The sequence below is a fragment of the Lentinus tigrinus genome, assembly GCF_003813185.1.
Source record: "Lentinus tigrinus ALCF2SS1-7 unplaced genomic scaffold L226scaffold_27, whole genome shotgun sequence".
Lineage (NCBI taxonomy): Eukaryota > Fungi > Basidiomycota > Agaricomycetes > Polyporales > Polyporaceae > Lentinus > Lentinus tigrinus.
In genome coordinates this window covers 278,295-296,594 of record NW_027137936.1, presented here as the reverse complement: position 1 = coordinate 296,594, position 18,300 = coordinate 278,295, and the positions used below count along the sequence as shown (strand labels likewise).

Below are 18,300 nucleotides of genomic sequence, written 5' to 3'. Positions count from 1 at the left end.
TCAACACGCTGCCTTTCCAGGTCCTCAAAAGGGCCGTACTCTAAGAGAGAGCGCAACATCTGCCTAGGGTCAAAGTCCGGGCTTCTGACACGCTGGTGAGTCAACGTTACAGACCGGTCTTCGAGCTGCAAAGATACCCGGTATCCGTCCGGGTCAGGCTCTACTCGTACTAACTCCTTCCAATTCAACAGGTTCGGAAATTCCTGTCTAACCTGGGCCGCAACATGCGCCCTCAGCCAATACAGTGCCGGATACTCCTCATCCGGGGCTGCGTACTGCGGAAAACCAGTCCCCCATTCAGCCTGGGGAGGAATAGTAATCCAACGATCCCATTCAGCTTGCATAATCTCCGGTACGCCCACCTCCGGGTCGTCCATCTGCTGACGGGTTACCAGGTACTCGTCGATCAACCCATGCCTATTGAGTTGATCCCATACGACACAACCCTCGTGGCCATTCGCAGAAATTGAGAATCGCTCCCCCGGTTCCATCCCAGCATCCTCGGCTTCGCCTGGGTCGTAATAGCTCTGGAACAGGGACTGTAAGTACTCGATGCAGTCGATCTCATGGGCCCTTTCCCAGATACGTTCAGATGCCACTCTAGAGGCTTCGCTGACCTTTATTTCAGGGATGTCAAACCTCATTGCGCCCAGAGCTATACCCTCGCTCGTTTGCGTCTGCCTAGCCTTGTCCGCTAGCTTCTCAAGCTCCGCAAAACGAACTGATCCCGCGTTCAAACCTGGAGCCTTAGCCGTCTTTCGAAGGCGACAGTTTCGAGACTCATGACCTGTCTCCTTGCAAGTGAAGCATCGTCCCTCTGCCCTCAACCTGTCACGCTCTTCCTTAGAGAGTTTCTCGAACTTGCCCTTTTGCGAAGGTGCGTTCTTAGACTGCTTCTTACCGGTATTCTGACCTGATCCCTTCCCCGGCTTGGAATCCGAGTCCGGAGAGCCATTGCCTTTAGGCTTGTAGGGCTCAGGACCGCTAGTGCGATTCTCAAAGCGTCCCCAGGTTCGTCCGGGCACCTGCCCTTCGAAGGCACGTTCAGCTCATCGAGCTTCCCGGTAAGCCTCCTCCCGGCGCACTGCGTATTTGACCAACTTATCCAGCTTCGTTTTTTCAGGATTCAGACCTTTTTCGATCAGGTATACTCGTAGGTACTGATGCAACCCTCTCCAGAAGATTTGGACTAGCTGGAAATCCGTGACGTCCGGAAAACGCACTGCCAACTGCTGGATTTCGCGTACGAAATCACGCACGGTCAGTTTGCCTTGCTCAGATCTTTCAAGTCTCGACCGTAGTCTAGCCTTGTAATCCGTAGGAAAACAATAATTGAACAATGCTTCGTACAAACTCTTGAGAGTCCACTCCGATTGTCTGGTCGCAACATGGCGCATGAAGAATTGACTAGCCGTCTCAGACAAAAATTGAACTACTATTTTCAACGCGAGATGATCCGGAAGGCCGTTTAGTTCGCACCAAGTGTCCACTTCGTAAGTCCACTGGTCGAATAAATCCAAGTCTGCCTTGCCGTTCCACACAAACGGCGCCTTGACCTTGACGCCAGCCATGGCGCGCTTAAGACACTTCATCTCTTCCTTCTTCCAGCGACGATGCCGCTTTGCGGAGGGAGACTGTCTCTTGCGTCGTCTGTTCCCTGGCTCGCTCGAACTGCTCGGGTAACTACTGCTAGTCTCATTGCTACTATCGCTAGACTCGTCTTCGCTACTGGAGCTCGAGTCCGAACTCGAGCTGGAGCTCGACGAATTACTTGGCGGCCCCCGCCCTCCAGCCTCAGTGGTCGCTCGAAACCACCCGCCCTCCAGCATTTGCGATGGTTCACGCTTGAAATTAGTCGTTTTATCCTTCGGACGGCCAGCTGACTTTCCTCCTTTCGTTTTCTTAGGACGACCCGGAGGCTGGGGCTGGTTGGTGGGAGGAGGTTCGCAACTGGCGAACCTCCGCAGAAATTCACGCTGTTCAGGAGCACGAGGTACGTCCTTCCCTTGTTGCGCTGTCGTGTATCGTCCGTTGGGGCCCGCAGGAGGCTCAGGCTCGCTATCAAGGGAAACAATCATGGCTCTCGAGGTAAGCACGCTGATTGTTTCTTCCGTTTCCTCCCGCTTGACACGTTCCACTTCCGCCGACTGTATCGAGGCCACCAGAGCCAGCTCAAGTTTGCACTGTTCGTCTTCCTTGGTCGCTCGGCACTGAGACGCCTCAATATCCCTCAAGACTTCATCCAGAATAGATAAGTCAATGGGTACTAAGTCCGGAAGGACTGGTACGCTATTATTACTAATGAACCATTCTACAGGTAATGGTCCCAGCTGATCCTCTACTTCAGAGAGGTCAAACCACGATGGGAAATACCGGGACGTAGCCGCGATGGCCTCTCGCGCTACAGTCACCGTGGAGGGGCCTCGAACGGCCACCTTCCATTCGTCAGCCGGGGTCGCAGCCTCAAGCTCTGCGCACACCCGCCTCGCGTCCTCCTCGTCCGACTCGGAGGCGCGTTCCTCGGCTTGCGCGACCACGTCAGCGCTACCGCCTGCCTCGTCCAACTCGGAAGCGAGGTCTTGTCCGGCCTGCGCGACTTCATCCGCGCTACCGTCCGCCCTTTCCAGCCGCGCCTCGTCGGCGCGCTCAGGTGCAGGTATGGACACCGCGACCGGTCTCTCGCATGTCCCTCGATGTCCCCGGTACGTCCCTCCACCCACCACCACTGGCTGTCCATCTCGAAGCGTACGAGCTCCCCCGCGCGTGACGCGGCGGGAATACTCGTCCGCCATGAACTCTTCGTAATCACTGACGCCCCACTTTACGCCCAACTCAATATCAGTTGTGGCATTAAGCGGCGCGCCAGGGTACACGCGGGTGGGGGCTGCCTCTTCAGGTGGAGGCAAATGAAACGCACCTGGTAACTCCCCCGCCGCCTCGAGCTCCGAGGCAACGGTGAACCTCACGTCTCTGAGGTCCTGGGTAGCGGTGGCCGCCTCCGTCGAGGTCCACGCGCTGCCCTTCTTGCGAACGTTCTTCCTGGTTGTCGACATGGTAACTGATGAACTTCTAACAGCGTACGGGTGATCAAGCCGACGTGTTAGCCTAGATACGAGAAAAAGAAACTACTCAAAAAATGTGAGAAACCCGGCGCTTGACTGAGATCTTGACGAAGTCGAGGTCGAAGTCGAGCGGTCGGGAAACACGAGAGTCATTCAGACACGAGCGAGTGAGTAGGGAAAGTCGTCGTATCAAGAAGACTGGGGACTCGTCCCCGAAACTACAGGCTCTATATACATGTGGAAACATAGCAAACCGAATCTAGTACAGAACATCATAGAACCTGAGGGAATATACAGTACAAAGAGAGAAAGAGAGAAAGAGAAACAAAGACGATAGTCTAGGTGAAGACAAGTGAAAAGATCTACGTCATCTCGAGCCTCGAGACTACGAGATCGGAATCTGGGCGGTAGTGCCAGATATGGCTATCTTGACGCCGGCACCCTTACAATCGGGTCCCGCAGACCAAGTCCAGGGAACAACCTGCCCTCCCCTCAGTCCAGTGCCAGACTTAGTAAGACAGTGTGCTGACAGACAGGACACTTCGTGTGCGCGATCAGTTCCTTCCCGATGCAACTACAATCACATCCGCTCTCAGCGAGTGCCACAGCACAGCATGCAAGCGAAGGCACCCACCGATGGCAGAATACGTGACCACATGGAGTAGCGACGGGTTCATCGCAGACGTCCTTCATACACAAACGGCAACGGAGAAGAGAGGGGCTTCCATTCGTGTGCGCTCCCTGAGCATCTTCAGCGCCGTTGCTGACATGGTTGCCATTAGTACATGACGTACATGAGACTCGACGTCGACGGAGAGTCAGGTAATATTGAAACGCACCTGCTGGCGCGGAGCTCGTCGAACATTGCCTTTTCCCAGGAGTCCGAGAGACTCTTGGGGAGCGACGTTGTGGGCGAGGGGACGTCTTCTACGTCGGCGGGCTGCGAGCTATCCAAATGCGAGACCGCCGCGTCCTTGCTTGCAAGTAGGTCTCGGATTTTCGAGCTCACATCCACTCCGTGGCGCAACGCGAAGATGTGGAGGAGCTCATCATCTGACAGATGCAAGGTCACGTCTTCGGTTCGCCTAAGGGCTGCAGTCGACGGAGCAGTAGGATCCCTGTAACCAGTTGATATGAGCAGAAAAGACCAAGGGATACGTCACGTACCCGTCGTGATCAATGTCCACCCCATTGCGCTGGAGGGACAAGATACCGTCATGAAACACTGTCAACCTATCGACGATCGTTGCTGTCTTGTGTGTGAAGGACTTGTGGGCTTTCTTGAGGTCGGAAATCTGATCCTTGATGGCGTCGATGCTGTCGATCCCCGCAGCTTGTGACGACTCCACTCTAGCTGCCCTCTCAGCTGCCTTCTTGGCCTTCCTCTCCACTTTGGAAGCGGCTTTCCTAGCTTTCTTCTCTTCCTTCTCAGCTTTCCTGGCTTTCTTAGCTTTCTTAGCATCTGAGGCGACAGACGTCACTGTGTTGGCAGCATTTGCAGGTATCACGGGGATTGTATCGCCTTGCGGAGGATCAGCTTGCTCTTTACCCTGTCGCTTGCATTAGAGAAAGTAGTCTGCGAGAATGATAGTACACCTACCAATTCTGCAGCAGGGTACTCGAGTACAGCAATTGATGCAGGTCCTTCAGTTAAACTTAGTGTCGTGTCATCGCTGATGGTCGGAGGGGCGGGACCGTCCGACATGGTGGTCGACTGGGCCTTGACGTTGGGAGCCTGATGACATGATGTGATGTGAGTACTAGTGCCGTACGTGCTAGGGAATTGGGTAGTACTTCGAATTGTCCGGGATCGCTTGGGAGCGGATTGAATACGTTGACGTGGCGAGCTTCGGCAGGCTGTTCTCCAGCGGTGGTATCAAGCACGGGGAGATTAAACAAGAAAGATTATTACGTACTCCATCGTCCTCATCCTCTATCACGAGCGGCCCGGGGGAACCGCACTGGCTGCGTAGAACGTCTTCCATGGCAGGATGCGCCTCAAAATAGTGCTGAGGTTCTGGTGGTCAGCATGAAATGGTCGCATCGACTAAAACAGAACTCGCCCGATTCAGCTCAAACCAGGTACCCCACCGACGAGAGCACATAGGGCAGTATATGAGCTGCGAGGTAATCCGCTCTCCTTGGACATGCGCCGCCAAAGTGACAACTTGTGAAGAGAGCTCCGCCGCTAGGCCTGGTGGGGCGAGAGGAAGGGCGATTGAGATCACCGCGCCCGCGGGTGTCTGCCACTGGTGCTTCTTGGCATTGCCATGCGATCGACATCCGTTTGCCGTACGAAAAGCCTTCCTGCACTCATAGCAGAAGATTGTCTTCGGATCCGTGGTCATTGTAGACAGGAATGGCGAGCGGTGTCGTGGTTGGTGCGGAAATCGAGTTGGTAGAAATGGCCATCTCGGCTTCTCAATTAGGGTCGCACTACCGCAGCTGCATGAGAATGGAAGACATGATACATTCACAGGCCGAGCCGTAGCGTTAGATTGGTGACCATAGCAGGAACAATCTCGCAGTAGCTCGTTACACCGCCGTAACTGAAAGCCAGCAAGATCATAGCCAATAGCAAGAGGAATAGTTGGAGTCGAGAGGAAAGAGGCAGTGACGGTACGATACTGTAACTCGCTAATTCCCCAGTTGGGATGGCCGCGCTCACGTGACTGAACCCGCACACTGCAGCGGCACTAGTAGTAGTACATAGGACCATGGTGAAGGTACAGCCTGCAAGTATTACACAGTAGGTATTCCAACAGAGTCGCTCTACGAGATGCAGTAATGCAGACAGCCAATACAACGGAGGCGAATCATCAGGATCCCGGGGAGTTGTTCAAGTTCAGCCCTAGGAAGAACATCTTCTTGCAGACGGGACAATAACTTGAGGGACTAGATGCCATCTTGAGCATAATGCAGCTATTGCCAGATAATATTAGACATAGCGTATGCCCCAAAAGCCGATCATCATACCTCTTGCAGAATAGATGTCCACACATAGTCGCAACCGGCTTGTCGCACGGATTCTTGAGACATATGCGACAGTGCCAGGATATGTCTTCCCCTCGGGCATCCTGTTCTGGTACGGCATCATTAGCGAGCGTTCGTAAAGCCGCCGCCTTCATTGCGACCCATCGATGATCCTAAGTACTCACCGGTATCAGACGAGACGCCACTAGTGGATTGAGGTTGTCTCCCCAAGATCGAGTTGTTTGTGGCCTGCCGAGTGCGAGGGCAAAAGTTCACATCATCATCCGAGGTATGAGAAGTGGTACTTGATAAATAAGGGGAGACGTTGATACCAGGCGGCGGGGGCAGATTGGGAGTATCCCTGGGTCTGAGAGAGGCCGCATACCGCGGTATACGGGCCCCGGATGGTAAGGAAGAGACTGGCAGAGGATGCCGTGATGTTTTCGAGTCTCTGAAGAGTCCGTCCCCATCATCGCACCCTACTGGACCCAACGTATCTGTCTCGTCCGATGAGGTAGACCGCTCATTCACCAACATCGATTGAAGCGATTCATTCAGTCCTTCGCGGGCATTCCTATCGTGTCTGTCAGCCTCGGTCCTAAAGTGCATGCAATGCGTAGATAAATGCATGGCGTACCGGTGGAATTGCACAGGATTGTTTATCGTAGGCGTGTGGGAGATAGCAGGGGACTGCCGCTGGTGGGCATCGTTTGGGCGCGCGCCGCTAACTTCGTGGGTGTCCCCGACTTCTGGTCCCGTCTGGGAGGCAATGGGGCTAATCAGCACATCCGATGTATGACCCTAAGATATGGGGCAGTTAACACGCATAACTAGTCAGGCACCAGACGTCAGCTAACTCACAGCGTAAGGTGGAGCGGGCGACATTCGGCCCGCAATCGTGTTCGAGTCGGACTCCAACACAGCGTGTACAACAGGCTCCCGGTTGCGTCTCCAGAAGGAGAATGGTTGAGCTGGCGCCTTGCCCTTCCACCGAGGACCTCGATCTTCCTGTGCATCAGTGTCGCCTTGGTCTTTCTCCGGGTACGGGTCAAGCTTGGGGTTGGGCCCAGGCTCAGACTGGACGTCTTCCGTTACGTCCGACCAACACTCGAAGATATGCTGCGAATGCTCAGAGTTCGCAGTTCCAATGTGACCTCAACGGACGCACGTACCCAGCCGAACTCCTCTTCATCTCTGAACCCAAGACCACACCGCTCGCATTTTGGATGGAGGTCTGTTGTCCCGTAGTGCGCCTCAAGGGACCAATCCGGAGGGAGATGCACCTTGCAGACGTTGCACGATGTGAACGAACGCAGGTGCTGCGGTATCATGTCATTGAGCAATTTGTCCAAGACACGCGTTTCGTAAAACTTACCTCTCGCAGGAGCTCCTCCGACAGGAAAACTGTGTTGCACACGGAGCATATTGGTTTTCCTCTCTCAGAAGACCCTTCTCTGCTGTCATTCTGAGAAGGTCCCATCTTTACGCCATCCCGAGGATTCTACGGAGCGCGTCGTCAGGTACTGTATGCATGCCCAAAATTTGGCTCTACCCACTGGTACTGGCTTCCACCTCACTTGGTCGTTGGACCCGGTCGAGCTGGACTTTGGTATAAATGCTGCGGCCTCGGATAAGTGGCCGCTTTCGTACCCTGTCGCGTCCTCGGGGACACTAGTCTGGTGCCCCGTGTTCTTCCTATGCATCCGCCAAGAGTCTCGACCTCGTAACACTTCGTGGCATTCGCAACAGGCATATGTTTGATCTTGCATGTTCATGGTCAGTCCTCTCAAATGAATACCCAGGGTCGGCAGGTTTGGGGGGGTTTTAAGCTCCCGAGCGCTGCCGCAGCAACCTGTGGTCGGAGAAGAGAAGGCGGAGTGGCAACTTGAACCTAGTACACGGTCACGTGGACATGCTGGACGTGCCAAACGCACCCTAGTTTAGGGATGAAGCACAAACTAATCATTCCGATCATACATGCTGAAGAAATAGACAGTATGCACTTTCCGTACAACTTGGTCTTCACCGAAGCTTCACGAAGAACAAGGCACCACACACGGGGCAACACAAATTTGAAGCGATCTCGAGCGTGATGCAGCTGCGGTAGGTCGAGACAGCCAGGGCGGAGATGGAATTGTAGGATGCACCCACATAAAACAGAAAACATGACCACACATGGTCACGACGGGATCATTGCATGGATCCGCCCGACATGATCTGCAATGATAAGCCGGTGCGCAAGGCTTCTCGACCTGAACTTGGACGAAACCTCAGTTCTATAGCTGAGTCTACAGACGACGTGATGCTTACCGGGCGTATATCCGATTAGTCGTATGTCGGATGTCGTTCCCTCGAATGTATCAGATTCAGTGTTCGAAGTGGGTTGATGCTTCTCCACCGATCGGTCAGAGACCAATGCAGCAGGCACCAGAAGATCGGGCTCCGTCGACTCGGGTACCGGAGTGTATGTCGATTCTGTCTGTCGGTACACAATATCGGCATCTTCGAGCATCGCGTGCATAGGCCTGGCGATTTCCTGGACATACTTTCCCGCAAGGAAATTGACGAGCTGGGCATCGGGTGGCAATTGGGCCTTCTCATACGGAGCCACCGTTCGAGCTTCCATGAGCTCAGAAGGTTCGTCCGATGGTCTGGGGCAAGTGCTAGTCATGAGTCTGCGTTACACAGATTGGACGTCCTGAGATAGACGTACATGCTCGAAGCGGTTGAAACCAAAGGTGAATCAAGCGACATCGCCGCTGTGACATATGAGAGCTCGGAGTCAGTTTCGCTGTACGCGGCGCAGTCGTCTTCAACGCGTGTAGTGGAGTAATCATCGTTCTTGTTGTGAACATCGGGGTGAATGTCGGTACTCTCGGTGTACCGGTTCTGTAGAGGGAAATCAGCATTGGTACCATATACAACCGGCGAGCGAGCGCTCTTCGGATCCGTACTTACGAGTGATGAGCTCTCCTCGTTGGCCGCCCTGTTTGATTTCGTAACGGGTAAGTGTAAGTCCACCATCGTATGTCCAGGCGCTGTCTCTTCAAAGGGTCTCTCGACCACCGGAGCGTCGGACCAGTCGATGCTGACCACAGTAGTACACGGGCTTGCGCTGGGCACGCTGTCGGCGGTACTCTGTTCTTCGACACATGGTTCGGCAGGGTTTTCTGTGTCGGGGCCACTGTGCGACGACGGAGGCCAGTATATCTGCGTTCATTCTAGTCATTCAGAAACACGTTTATGATCGAAATCAACTCACGTTATCCGCAGGGTATTGCCCATCTGCGCCTGGAAGGACTCCTAAGTCTACAAGCCGTCTCATCAGAGACACTTTGCGTTTCCTGGACCGCTGCTGACGGCGTGTTAGGGTCGTCTCGCGCACACAATGAGATGGTGTCCCTACTCGTCTCTTAGTGCTCTTCAAATCCCCTCCCGTTTGGCTAAGTCCGAAGCAATGCGGCTTATGCTAGAGCATAACGATGAAGCATGATCATACCGGAAATTGAAAAATATGAAGACTTACGGTGATAAATGCCTGCAGTTTGCTGAAGCTAGTGTCACACTGCGTGCAGTGTGGATGATACGTCGAAGTTCTGTAGTGGTCCTGCATACTCTGTCCGGGAAGAAGATGCCTTGCACAAATGGGACACGAGGGGAGACGCGTCATGTGCTGTATCTCACCGCATATAAGCCATAATCTGCGCAAAGCAAAAGACTGATACTCCTACCTGACGGAGCTCTACGTCAGTACAGAATGCCGCATTGCACATAGAGCATCCGAATGTTGCTTCAACTGCGATGCTACGGGGACGGCCCGCAAGCACTTCCCGCCGAGCGTGGGCGGTGTTCACAACGGGACGGGTCCAAGGTTGCCGCTGGGCCAGGCTCTGAACTTGGGGTTCGACGACATGAACTGTTTGAAGGTGCTACACGGAATCAGCGCGTACAACGGAGCGAAAGCTCTCCATACTTACCATCTCCAAGAAGGTCCGACTTTCAAACATCTGTGGGCAGTACGGGCACCATCCTGACTGGCTAACAGCCCTTGGAACTTCAACCATGGCAGCGGTGTCGATCATGTCCTGTATCTGAAGCCTTCGCTTCACCGGACGAAGCTGGTCTCTCTCCTTTCCGCCACGATGTCTGCATCTCTGTTTTCCCACGAGGACCCGCCGGCACACATGGCATCTCTTGCTGTGGTTCAGAACGAAATCATTGAGAGCAAGATGGTAGGGAATCATGGACACTGTGATGCGACGTGAGTTTGTGGAGGTGTTGTGATTGATGGTTGCTCACCAGAGTGCGTCCGTTCTTGAAGGATCTAACTTACCGCAGCATGCATTCTTCAGCGGACATGCGTAGTAGTACACGTTCAGAACTCAATCGCTCCTTCTGAATACCTCAATTCAGTCGGAAGAGCGACGCCCTAGACCCCGTGAACCGCAGCTACTACCATGGCCGGCGGTGAAAGCAATGTAGTCGGCCTAGTTAGGATCGACGTCACAGGTCATATTCGCGATGTGACTTGTTAGGGACCAAATGACTTTCAAGACGCAATATTTGAGTTGACAATGAAGGAACAGGAATGAGTCCGGACTCCGACTGACCTTCAACGTTCAACTTCAAGCGTGTTTGTCTCGGAGGCAAAAGCCGGAACCCCCCTCGAGCCCACGTGGCTCGCGGCATGACGCGTTCGCGCTTGAAACTGGGTTCGACAGTAACCAGGCTGCAGCCACCATCCTCCGGCCGTTCTCTGATCAGCACTCTCCTTGAAGCTGATCCTACTCAATGAGAACACCGTTCAGTTCTTAGACAGGCAAGAATTCTCTGGCTTTCCGACGACGCATCCATGTACACGTCTGCCAACGCGCGTCCACTGCTAACAATGAAAAGCAATCATTGGCACTCAATCAACAATTTTAATCGAGGAACACGATGACCTACGTTTTTTTTCCGTACAACGTTGCACTGTCGCATTTCTAGCGATACATACTCGCGACAATGCCCGTTGTCTGTCCAAGGTATGTAGATAAACCTCCCGCGTACGCCCACCACATCCCAGCCAGGTCCATCTGAACCCCCGTACACACGGAGAACAATAGGTGAGCCTTATATCGCCCTATACTCCATGCCTTCCTCGTTAATCCCATCACGGTTCCATCGAAGACTCAAAGACCGTACAAGCATGAGCAGCAGCCTGAGCGAGTCGAGCCACCGGCGGCCCAGAGTCCGCCACCCCTCTTCCGGCCGTCTCGGACACGGACGTCCTCGAACATCCCAAGACTCTGACGCGGGGCCCACCAGGCCAGCTACTCATCTTTCGTGGAGGTACGGAGGCGCGCGACCTCACCTGAGCCTGAGGATCTCTCCCCACCTCGAGTTCCTCCAAGCGGTACACGAGGCCTACCCGAACGATCCGGGCAAGTACGACCTTTTCGTCGCCTGTTTGAGACGCCACCAGGCTTGCAGGTGGGTGATATCTGCCCAATGCGCTGATTGTCTTCTCCTTGTCTGATTGTCCATGCCGCAGGGGTACGATTCGCAGCCTCATGATGGAAGTAGGCGGTCTGTTCGTAGACTGCCCGCACTTGGTGGAGGGCTTCAATGCCTTCCTACCGAATGGCTACACCATTAAGCTGATCGGCAACCCTTCTGTGCTTGGTCGCATGCAGTGGCACAGGAGCGACAGCGGCTTTGTTCTGTACATCAGGGACGTCGACTGACTGGGCGGCCGCATGAGCAGCGATAAAAAACAACAATCCTTTACTCGTTCTTTAACGATTACGACTCTACTACCTTTACGCATACACCTACGATACTCGTGCAATGCTCGTTTTCACGAATAACCACGATTTTCCGTGCCCACATACGCGAAGCAAGACGAGAAGGAAAGTAGTTTTCGGTTCCAACTAATATGCGGTACGATACAGTCCGAACAAGTACAAGGGGTATGGATAGGAACGAGAAGACAACGAGCATTCTGGGACGTGTGTGGTCATGATGTTCGTAAAACATTAGATCGAAACATTATGCGGGCCAGGAAGAAGAGCGTGTAGCGCGAGAATGGTACGTGGTTTCGAGTAGAGGTAACCGGAGCATGGGTCACTTCAGACAATGGTGAAACTGAGGGTGAAGTCGTGAGCTTCGCCATTATTCATTGACATTTTGAAGCAACTTACGCATCACTGCGCCAGTCCTTCCCGCGCATAGCGGCGTCCTCGCGCTCTTGAGTGCGGTTGACCCATCCTGCAGGGTGGCCTTGCTGAGGGAGCAAAGCCGAATCTCGACGAGAGACGATCTTGAAGTGCGATCCCTTGTCATCCGCCTTCGACTTAACGGACAAGGCCTCCTCCTGTTTATGCTGGAACATCTGGTGTCGTATGTTCAGTACACATCTATCGATGATCCATATGAAGCGGACTGACCTCCTGCAGGACCTGGGTGCGCGACTTGTCCTCCGACGCCTTCGCTTCCGCCATCCGGTCGCGCACGCCGGTGAGCTGCCCGTCAACATACTCGAGACCAGTGGTCACGGCATCGGCGATGGCCTTCTGTAACTGCTTCTTGACAAGCCCAGTTGCGAGGGGACGCAAAGTCTTGTACAGGAGGTCGTGCTTCGAGTCACGAATGGAGAACTTCAGCGTTCCAACTTTGACGTGGACGTTCTTAACCTTGAACACGCTAGACCGGTCCTTATCCGCGGAGGCGACATGCGCAGTGATGGTGAGGCCCTCGCCACCCAGAAGCACGTCAGCCAAGCCCGAGTCCGACAGCTTGGGGAAGCCCGCCTTCTTCTTGAAGTAGAAGGCGACGTCACGCATATCAGCCTGGATTTGACCGAGAGTCAGTGTGAACTCATGGTGGTTCTCGTCCCTAGTGGGCAGGGCGATCAGAGCAGATTCAGCGGGACGAAGCAATGTTCACGTACTTGATAGCGTTGTACGGGCTGAACTTGATGAAGTTATGTGCTTCCATGCTGACGACGTTGGGGAATAGGTTACGGCCCGAGAGGGCGAGGTTCTCGATGACAAGATCAAGCTGATCATCGGTGTACTCTACACGTGGGATCGGCATGTATCCGACCTTAAATTTCGGAGTCAGAAAATCAGTCGATGCCAGTCAGAAAGGTCATATACCTGATCAATGATACTGGGCAAGATGACCTTGCGAATGTCCATCCAAAGGTCGGGCTTGAACTTGAGACTGCCCTCGCTGTCAAAGAGTAGGTCTTTCGTGAGGCGGGCCCAGTCTTCACCGAATCTAAATGCAAAGTTGAGCACAAATACGTGTGTCAAGTCAACGGAACGCAATACCTCTTGTTAAGCGGGTCCTCGCCGAGCCCACGGAACCATTCAGTGGTCACGTTGAAGAGGTTATCGAAGTGACCCTTGTACTTTTCGTCGTAGAAGCGACGGCCATTCTCGCGAAGCTCGTTAGCCTCGTTGTTACATTGGGGCTCAAGGACGAATCCGGGGTCGAGTAGGACCTGTAATCTTCGTTGAGCATACGGGTTCTAGACGACGAGACCAGACTTGGCTGTATACCTTGCGCGTATATGCATCCACGGAACGGAACCAGTTCCTGAGCTCCTCATCCTGTTGGGCATCGTTGTACAGGGTTTGCATAGCGTCACCAATCATACCGAGACTCTTGCCATTCGCGAAGCGTTCGAGCAAAGTGCGCAACTCGTAGGTAGCCTGGTTCAACGCACCGTCGGATCCTAGCTGGTTTTTGGAGTCCTTACCTGTGTTTGGATCGTATCAGGTCACTTATCAATTTAGACGACTCTCTGAAGGCACAGACCATGGTTGGCAACAGTCTTCCCGTGGGAAGCGTACTCTTCCAGGAAGTCCAGGAGCCACTGCATAGACTCCTGGTAATCCTTATGCCTCTGACATTCCACGATCACCTATCAAGGGAAAACATCGTCATCAGTTTGCAAGAAAAGTCAGTCATAGAGTCATAGCGTATATGCGCACCTTCTTGCCTCGGTAAATGAACTGATCGCGACGTTCCTCAGGGAAGTACTCCTCGGTGAGGACGCGCTTGGCGCGGTCGTAGTGCTCATTCACGCGGTCCTTGTGCTCTTGAGGAACACGATCCGTCAAGTTATCCTGTGTCGAGTACGTGTTAAGATCTATATCACATTGGATGCGGTCGCGCTGCACTTACCCTAACTCCACGAATTTTGCCCATGAGACCCGACTTTTTAGCCTCGGCGTCCTCCCGGTCATCCGGAACCGGGTTGCCGCCGACAACATTGTTGACGTCCTCCTTCTGACGTTGGGCCTCCATCTAACATTGGCATGTCAGGGCTGCATCCGATTAGACGTGAGCGTTGCGGACGAACTGACCTTGCCCTGCTCGATGGTCTCATTGGTGCGCTGCTGAGTTTCGTTGATGGCAGAGGCACCGCTCGTCACCTCACCATTCTCCTTCGTCACCTTTGCGCCATGGCCTAGCTCCTCACGAGGGTGCTGAGCGACAGTAGTGTCGGTGCCAGGGATCCGGGCCTCGAGGACCTGAGAATACATAGTTTAGATGACGCAGGGCCACATACAACGCGCATATACTCACCGGAGTCTCATCTGGCCCAGCAAGTCGCCCACCCTCAGTCACGAACTGGTCGCGAGGGGCGGACTCGTCGATGCGGCGAAGGCGCTCCTCGTCTGGACGCGCCTTGTCTGCCACCTTGCTCGCGGTGCGAGCGAGGATGTCGCGGCCGATGACCGAGAAGTCAGTGAGCAGCTTGCGGACCTCGGCATTGGTTAGGACAAGGGAGAGAAGGGTGCGGAGGTGCTGGACAGCCTGCTGGCCGTCGCTCTTGGCCTTCTCCTTGTCGACCGGGACGACCTCCTTGGGGTCCTTCTTCGCCTGGTCAAAGTCGACGTCGCGGGTGTGCCAGATGAAGTTCTGGAAGAGCTCGTCGGCGTTCTTCTGCTGGACGATGAGACGCGCAGTGTCGATAATATCGCGGGTATCTTGGATCAAACGCTGTCCGGAGGGGGAGAGTTGCTTCGTATCGACGGGGGAGTTCTGGAGGACGTAGTTGAGGGCGCGGTCGATCTGCTCATTAGAGGGCATGCGGGAATCACTAAAGGCCCTGATGACGCCGTAGAAGCGGAGCTTGCGGTCGACATCGGCGGCCTGATTCTTCTTGTTGACAGGGTCGACGACGGAGCCCTAGGAGGACAACGAAGTGAGCTCGCCGAGTGGAACGTGCAGAACAATGAACGCCGTACCGCCGCCGGCTTGTCTGAGATGTCCTTCTGGGCTTGGGGGAGAGACATCAACGGTCGTGAGGGCAGTAGAGAGAGAGACTAGTCGTCGCAGTACGGTGGTCGTGACAGAGTGGGGGGGAGTGGGGAAAGTTGGAGATGTGATTTGGGCAAAGGACTCCCTCGTCCAGGTTTATATTTGCTCGGGGCCGATGACGAGTAAGACGTCATGGTTCAGACACGTCCGTTTTGGGACACGGTCGACTCTCGCGCGAGGTGATGTCAGCGGAGGTTGATCGGGTTCGCTGCAGCCTGCGCCCCTTGCATGCAATCTACCAACGCCACCACTCCAGCAAATGGAGGCGACCCTCCGCCCAGCGTGTCTCCTGGACATCGGTGTTATCGCTCGCAGGCGCGTACTCACGTATCATCATGGACCGGGCCCTTTGTGGAGAAACAGCTTGGGCGTGGAGCGGACGACGCAACCGTAAATGAGTCCTCGACGCGTGTTTCGATAATGTGACCGTGGCGTGACGCACCGCGTTTGGCTAACCCTAACCTTGATGCAGCGGATGCCGGCGCATTCAAAGACTCAAGAACAGAAGTCCATATGTCATACCGTCTACAGAGCAGTCAAGAGCTCGCGGAGCTTCTTCAGCGCAACCTTGTTCTCGTCTTCGCTGCCTACGGTGATTCGTACACACCCCGCGCACCCAGGCTCCCCACCTCGGTATCGTACCACCACACCCTCCTGCTCGGCCAGTGTCTTGTAAATCTTCTGCGCACGGACGTTGTCTGGTCTTCCGCTTCCTGACTTCTCCAGGATCGGAACAACAACAAAGTTCGCGTCGTTTCCCCCAATCACGGCGCCGAGCCCGAGCGGACGAAGCTCTTCCAATCCTTTCAGCAGCAGTCCGCGCTCCTTCACGAGCGTCGAAACCTTCCGCTTCATGAGATCAATGGCGGAAGGTGATAGAGCAGACAGCGCTAGTGTGGCGGTCGGTGTCGATATGTTGTATGGCGCCTTCGTATTCATCAGGATCTGGACCAGTGCTGGGTGGGCAAACGCCACTCCTAACCTAGAGGAGAAACGCAGTCAGTATGATGCAATCCTCACCACGATGCTAGCACAAACCGAATGGCGGCAAGGCCAAAGCTCTTGCTCAGCGTCTGGGTAACGCAAAGGTTGGCGTATTCCTTGATCAGTGACACAGCGCTGTCCTTCTCATCCGCGAAGTCGATGTACGCCTCATCGATAATGACGACACCCTTGAAGTCCTCATATTCGAGGATCTCCCGTATTGACGAGAGCGAGATGAGCGTGCCTGTTGGGTTCCCAGGCGAACACAGGAAGACGAGCTTGATCGAAGGGTCTCTCGAGATGGCCTGCTTCACCTGTTGGATTCGGGTCAGTCACTTGACAGGCCACAAGACGTTCATTCTGATGTGCACCCGGGAGCACGGACGTCGACGGATCATGAATACAAACACAAGCATGGCGGTACCTCCGTACGACAGTCCATGGGCAGCAGACACATGTAGGGCGTAGCACGGGAAGGAAACTTACCTCGTCGACCTTGAGTGAAAACCGCCCCTTCTCGCCTCCCTCCCCGGCATCACCGCTCAGTTCCAGTGGGACTTTCACGACCCCAACATCGTTCACCTGCGCGCACACCGAGTACATCCCATACGTCGGCGGCGTGATGAGGATCTTCTCCGTCCCAGGAGCGACGCACACCCGGATGAGCAGGTCGATCACCTCGTCCGACCCAACGCCCAGGAAGACATAGTCCGTGCCAGGCAACCCGCGCAGCTCAGCGAGCCGCGCCTTGATGTTATCATGCGTGGGCGAGGGGTATCGGTGCAGGTCGAGACTGAGCGTGCCCTGGATCTCGGGCTCGAGGGTGGAAGAGGGAGGGATCGAGTGCCCGAGCGCGTTTTCGTTCGCGTCTAAGAGGATGCCCTCGGAGTAGTCGTCTCGCGCGCATCGGTATGGGTGCAGCGCGAGGATGTTTGGGCGGATGACCCGCTCGATGTCGAAGTGAGCGGGTTTCGTGGGGTACTTGTCTGCTGCCAGGCCGAGGACGGGCATCGTCGCGAGATCCAAGAGAGAGGGTCGAGAAAATGAAGATGAGTGCGTGAAGTGTAAAGCAGAGTCTTCAAGGCTTCTTGTAGATGCTTTTGTAAGATGTCGACCAGGACGGAATGACTGTACACGACGAGATGACTCGCATCTTGCTGAGGCACTTGAGATCGGGGAAAACAGCGGTTAATCGCAAAGCCGTCTGCTTTTCCGGAGGAGATAAGATAATGAATTGCCTGATTTAGTCGTCATCATGGATCTACGCGCGAAAGCACTAGGGGAAGTAAACCCGAAATTCAATGGTCAGGGCAATGATCGATACAGCGTCTCACTCACGTTCTTCCAATGTTTTGGACACCGAAAATTCCACTGCTTTATACATTGAAAGGGCGCACTGATACATTGATTTGCAATGATTTATGCATGTTATAACAATCTTCTGTGAACTGGTGCCATGTCGCTCCTGGACCCAATAAGTTGAAGAAGAGGAGTGTAGAACCAGTTGGAGCTCGGAAATGCCGAGAAGGCCGAGAATGAGCAGGCGAAAATTATGGGAGGGCCAATTGCCCACGGCAGGAATCGAACCTGACAGAGAAGCGGAGAGACATGGTGATAAGAACCACACATGGCCGTAAGTCTCACTACGCCACGGTTCCTTCTTTTCTTACATATCTATATATAATATAGGCTGGGGTTTGTCTTTGCGCCTCTCTCCCGCTCGCTCCGTTTGTCCTACGGGCTCATCGCCTTACACGTACGTTAGACATGAGTAGTAGAGACAACTGAGATGGTAAGAACCTCTGTGGGTTCCCTCGTCCTCGCTCGGGGAGGGGGTTTTGCGTATCTAGATCGACTCGGCCATCACGGCCATCAAAGTGTGTAAATATTCGCAAATATAACCTCAACTGGTGTACACAGAAGTTATTTTACACATCATACACTGCGAGATGGGTCGACTTAT

General features: G+C 54.3%; 7 protein-coding genes across 7 annotated transcripts; 1 reads left to right on the top strand and 6 right to left on the bottom strand.

The window, feature by feature from the left end:
- Positions 1–2,267: 2,267 nt before the first annotated feature.
- On the bottom strand, positions 2,268–3,053 carry L226DRAFT_467979 (uncharacterized protein; the record flags this gene model as incomplete). The annotated part of the gene is made up of 1 exon (XM_067676102.1): positions 2,268–3,053. A coding segment is annotated over one exon (786 nt), but the record flags the coding sequence as incomplete, so codon positions are not given.
- Positions 3,054–3,242: 189 nt separating this feature from the next.
- On the bottom strand, positions 3,243–5,462 carry L226DRAFT_537784 (uncharacterized protein). Its single transcript, XM_067681376.1, has 8 exons — positions 5,126–5,462; positions 4,979–5,071; positions 4,857–4,919; positions 4,663–4,797; positions 4,230–4,612; positions 3,902–4,180; positions 3,697–3,825; positions 3,243–3,636 (listed from the first exon to the last, which is right to left on the bottom strand). The coding sequence occupies exons 1-8, from the start codon at positions 5,408–5,410 to the stop codon at positions 3,555–3,557; spliced, it is 1,449 nt and encodes a 482-aa protein (XP_067532357.1). The 5' UTR covers positions 5,411–5,462; the 3' UTR covers positions 3,243–3,554.
- Positions 5,463–5,667: 205 nt separating this feature from the next.
- L226DRAFT_168720 (uncharacterized protein) lies at positions 5,668–7,875 on the bottom strand. Its single transcript, XM_067672604.1, has 10 exons — positions 7,686–7,875; positions 7,592–7,634; positions 7,411–7,536; positions 7,208–7,354; positions 6,897–7,154; positions 6,673–6,836; positions 6,567–6,609; positions 6,221–6,284; positions 6,039–6,144; positions 5,668–5,984 (listed from the first exon to the last, which is right to left on the bottom strand). The coding sequence occupies exons 1-10, from the start codon at positions 7,808–7,810 to the stop codon at positions 5,882–5,884; spliced, it is 1,179 nt and encodes a 392-aa protein (XP_067532356.1). The 5' UTR covers positions 7,811–7,875; the 3' UTR covers positions 5,668–5,881.
- Positions 7,876–8,122: 247 nt separating this feature from the next.
- L226DRAFT_168709 (uncharacterized protein) lies at positions 8,123–9,917 on the bottom strand. Its single transcript, XM_067672603.1, has 7 exons — positions 9,562–9,917; positions 9,442–9,504; positions 9,298–9,387; positions 8,994–9,245; positions 8,749–8,924; positions 8,346–8,686; positions 8,123–8,287 (listed from the first exon to the last, which is right to left on the bottom strand). Exons 1-7 carry the CDS (start codon positions 9,703–9,705, stop codon positions 8,226–8,228), a joined length of 1,128 nt encoding a protein of 375 aa, XP_067532355.1. The 5' UTR covers positions 9,706–9,917; the 3' UTR covers positions 8,123–8,225.
- Positions 9,918–11,223: 1,306 nt separating this feature from the next.
- Positions 11,224–11,761, top strand: L226DRAFT_573723 (uncharacterized protein; the record flags this gene model as incomplete). The annotated part of the gene is made up of 2 exons (XM_067684910.1): positions 11,224–11,507; positions 11,569–11,761. 2 exons carry the CDS (start codon positions 11,224–11,226, stop codon positions 11,759–11,761), a joined length of 477 nt encoding a protein of 158 aa, XP_067532354.1.
- Positions 11,762–12,145: 384 nt separating this feature from the next.
- On the bottom strand, positions 12,146–15,328 carry L226DRAFT_573722 (uncharacterized protein; the record flags this gene model as incomplete). The annotated part of the gene is made up of 13 exons (XM_067684909.1): positions 12,146–12,161; positions 12,218–12,408; positions 12,464–12,911; positions 12,967–13,121; positions 13,175–13,298; positions 13,352–13,524; positions 13,583–13,782; positions 13,842–13,947; positions 14,018–14,152; positions 14,211–14,333; positions 14,393–14,560; positions 14,616–15,221; positions 15,281–15,328. 13 exons carry the CDS (start codon positions 15,326–15,328, stop codon positions 12,146–12,148), a joined length of 2,493 nt encoding a protein of 830 aa, XP_067532353.1.
- A 550-nt stretch (positions 15,329–15,878) lies between these two features.
- L226DRAFT_468057 (histidinol-phosphate aminotransferase) lies at positions 15,879–17,348 on the bottom strand (the record flags this gene model as incomplete). Its single annotated transcript, XM_067676112.1, has 3 exons — positions 15,879–16,335; positions 16,392–16,651; positions 16,824–17,348. The coding sequence occupies 3 exons, from the start codon at positions 17,346–17,348 to the stop codon at positions 15,879–15,881; spliced, it is 1,242 nt and encodes a 413-aa protein (XP_067532352.1).
- Positions 17,349–18,300: the final 952 nt, after the last annotated feature.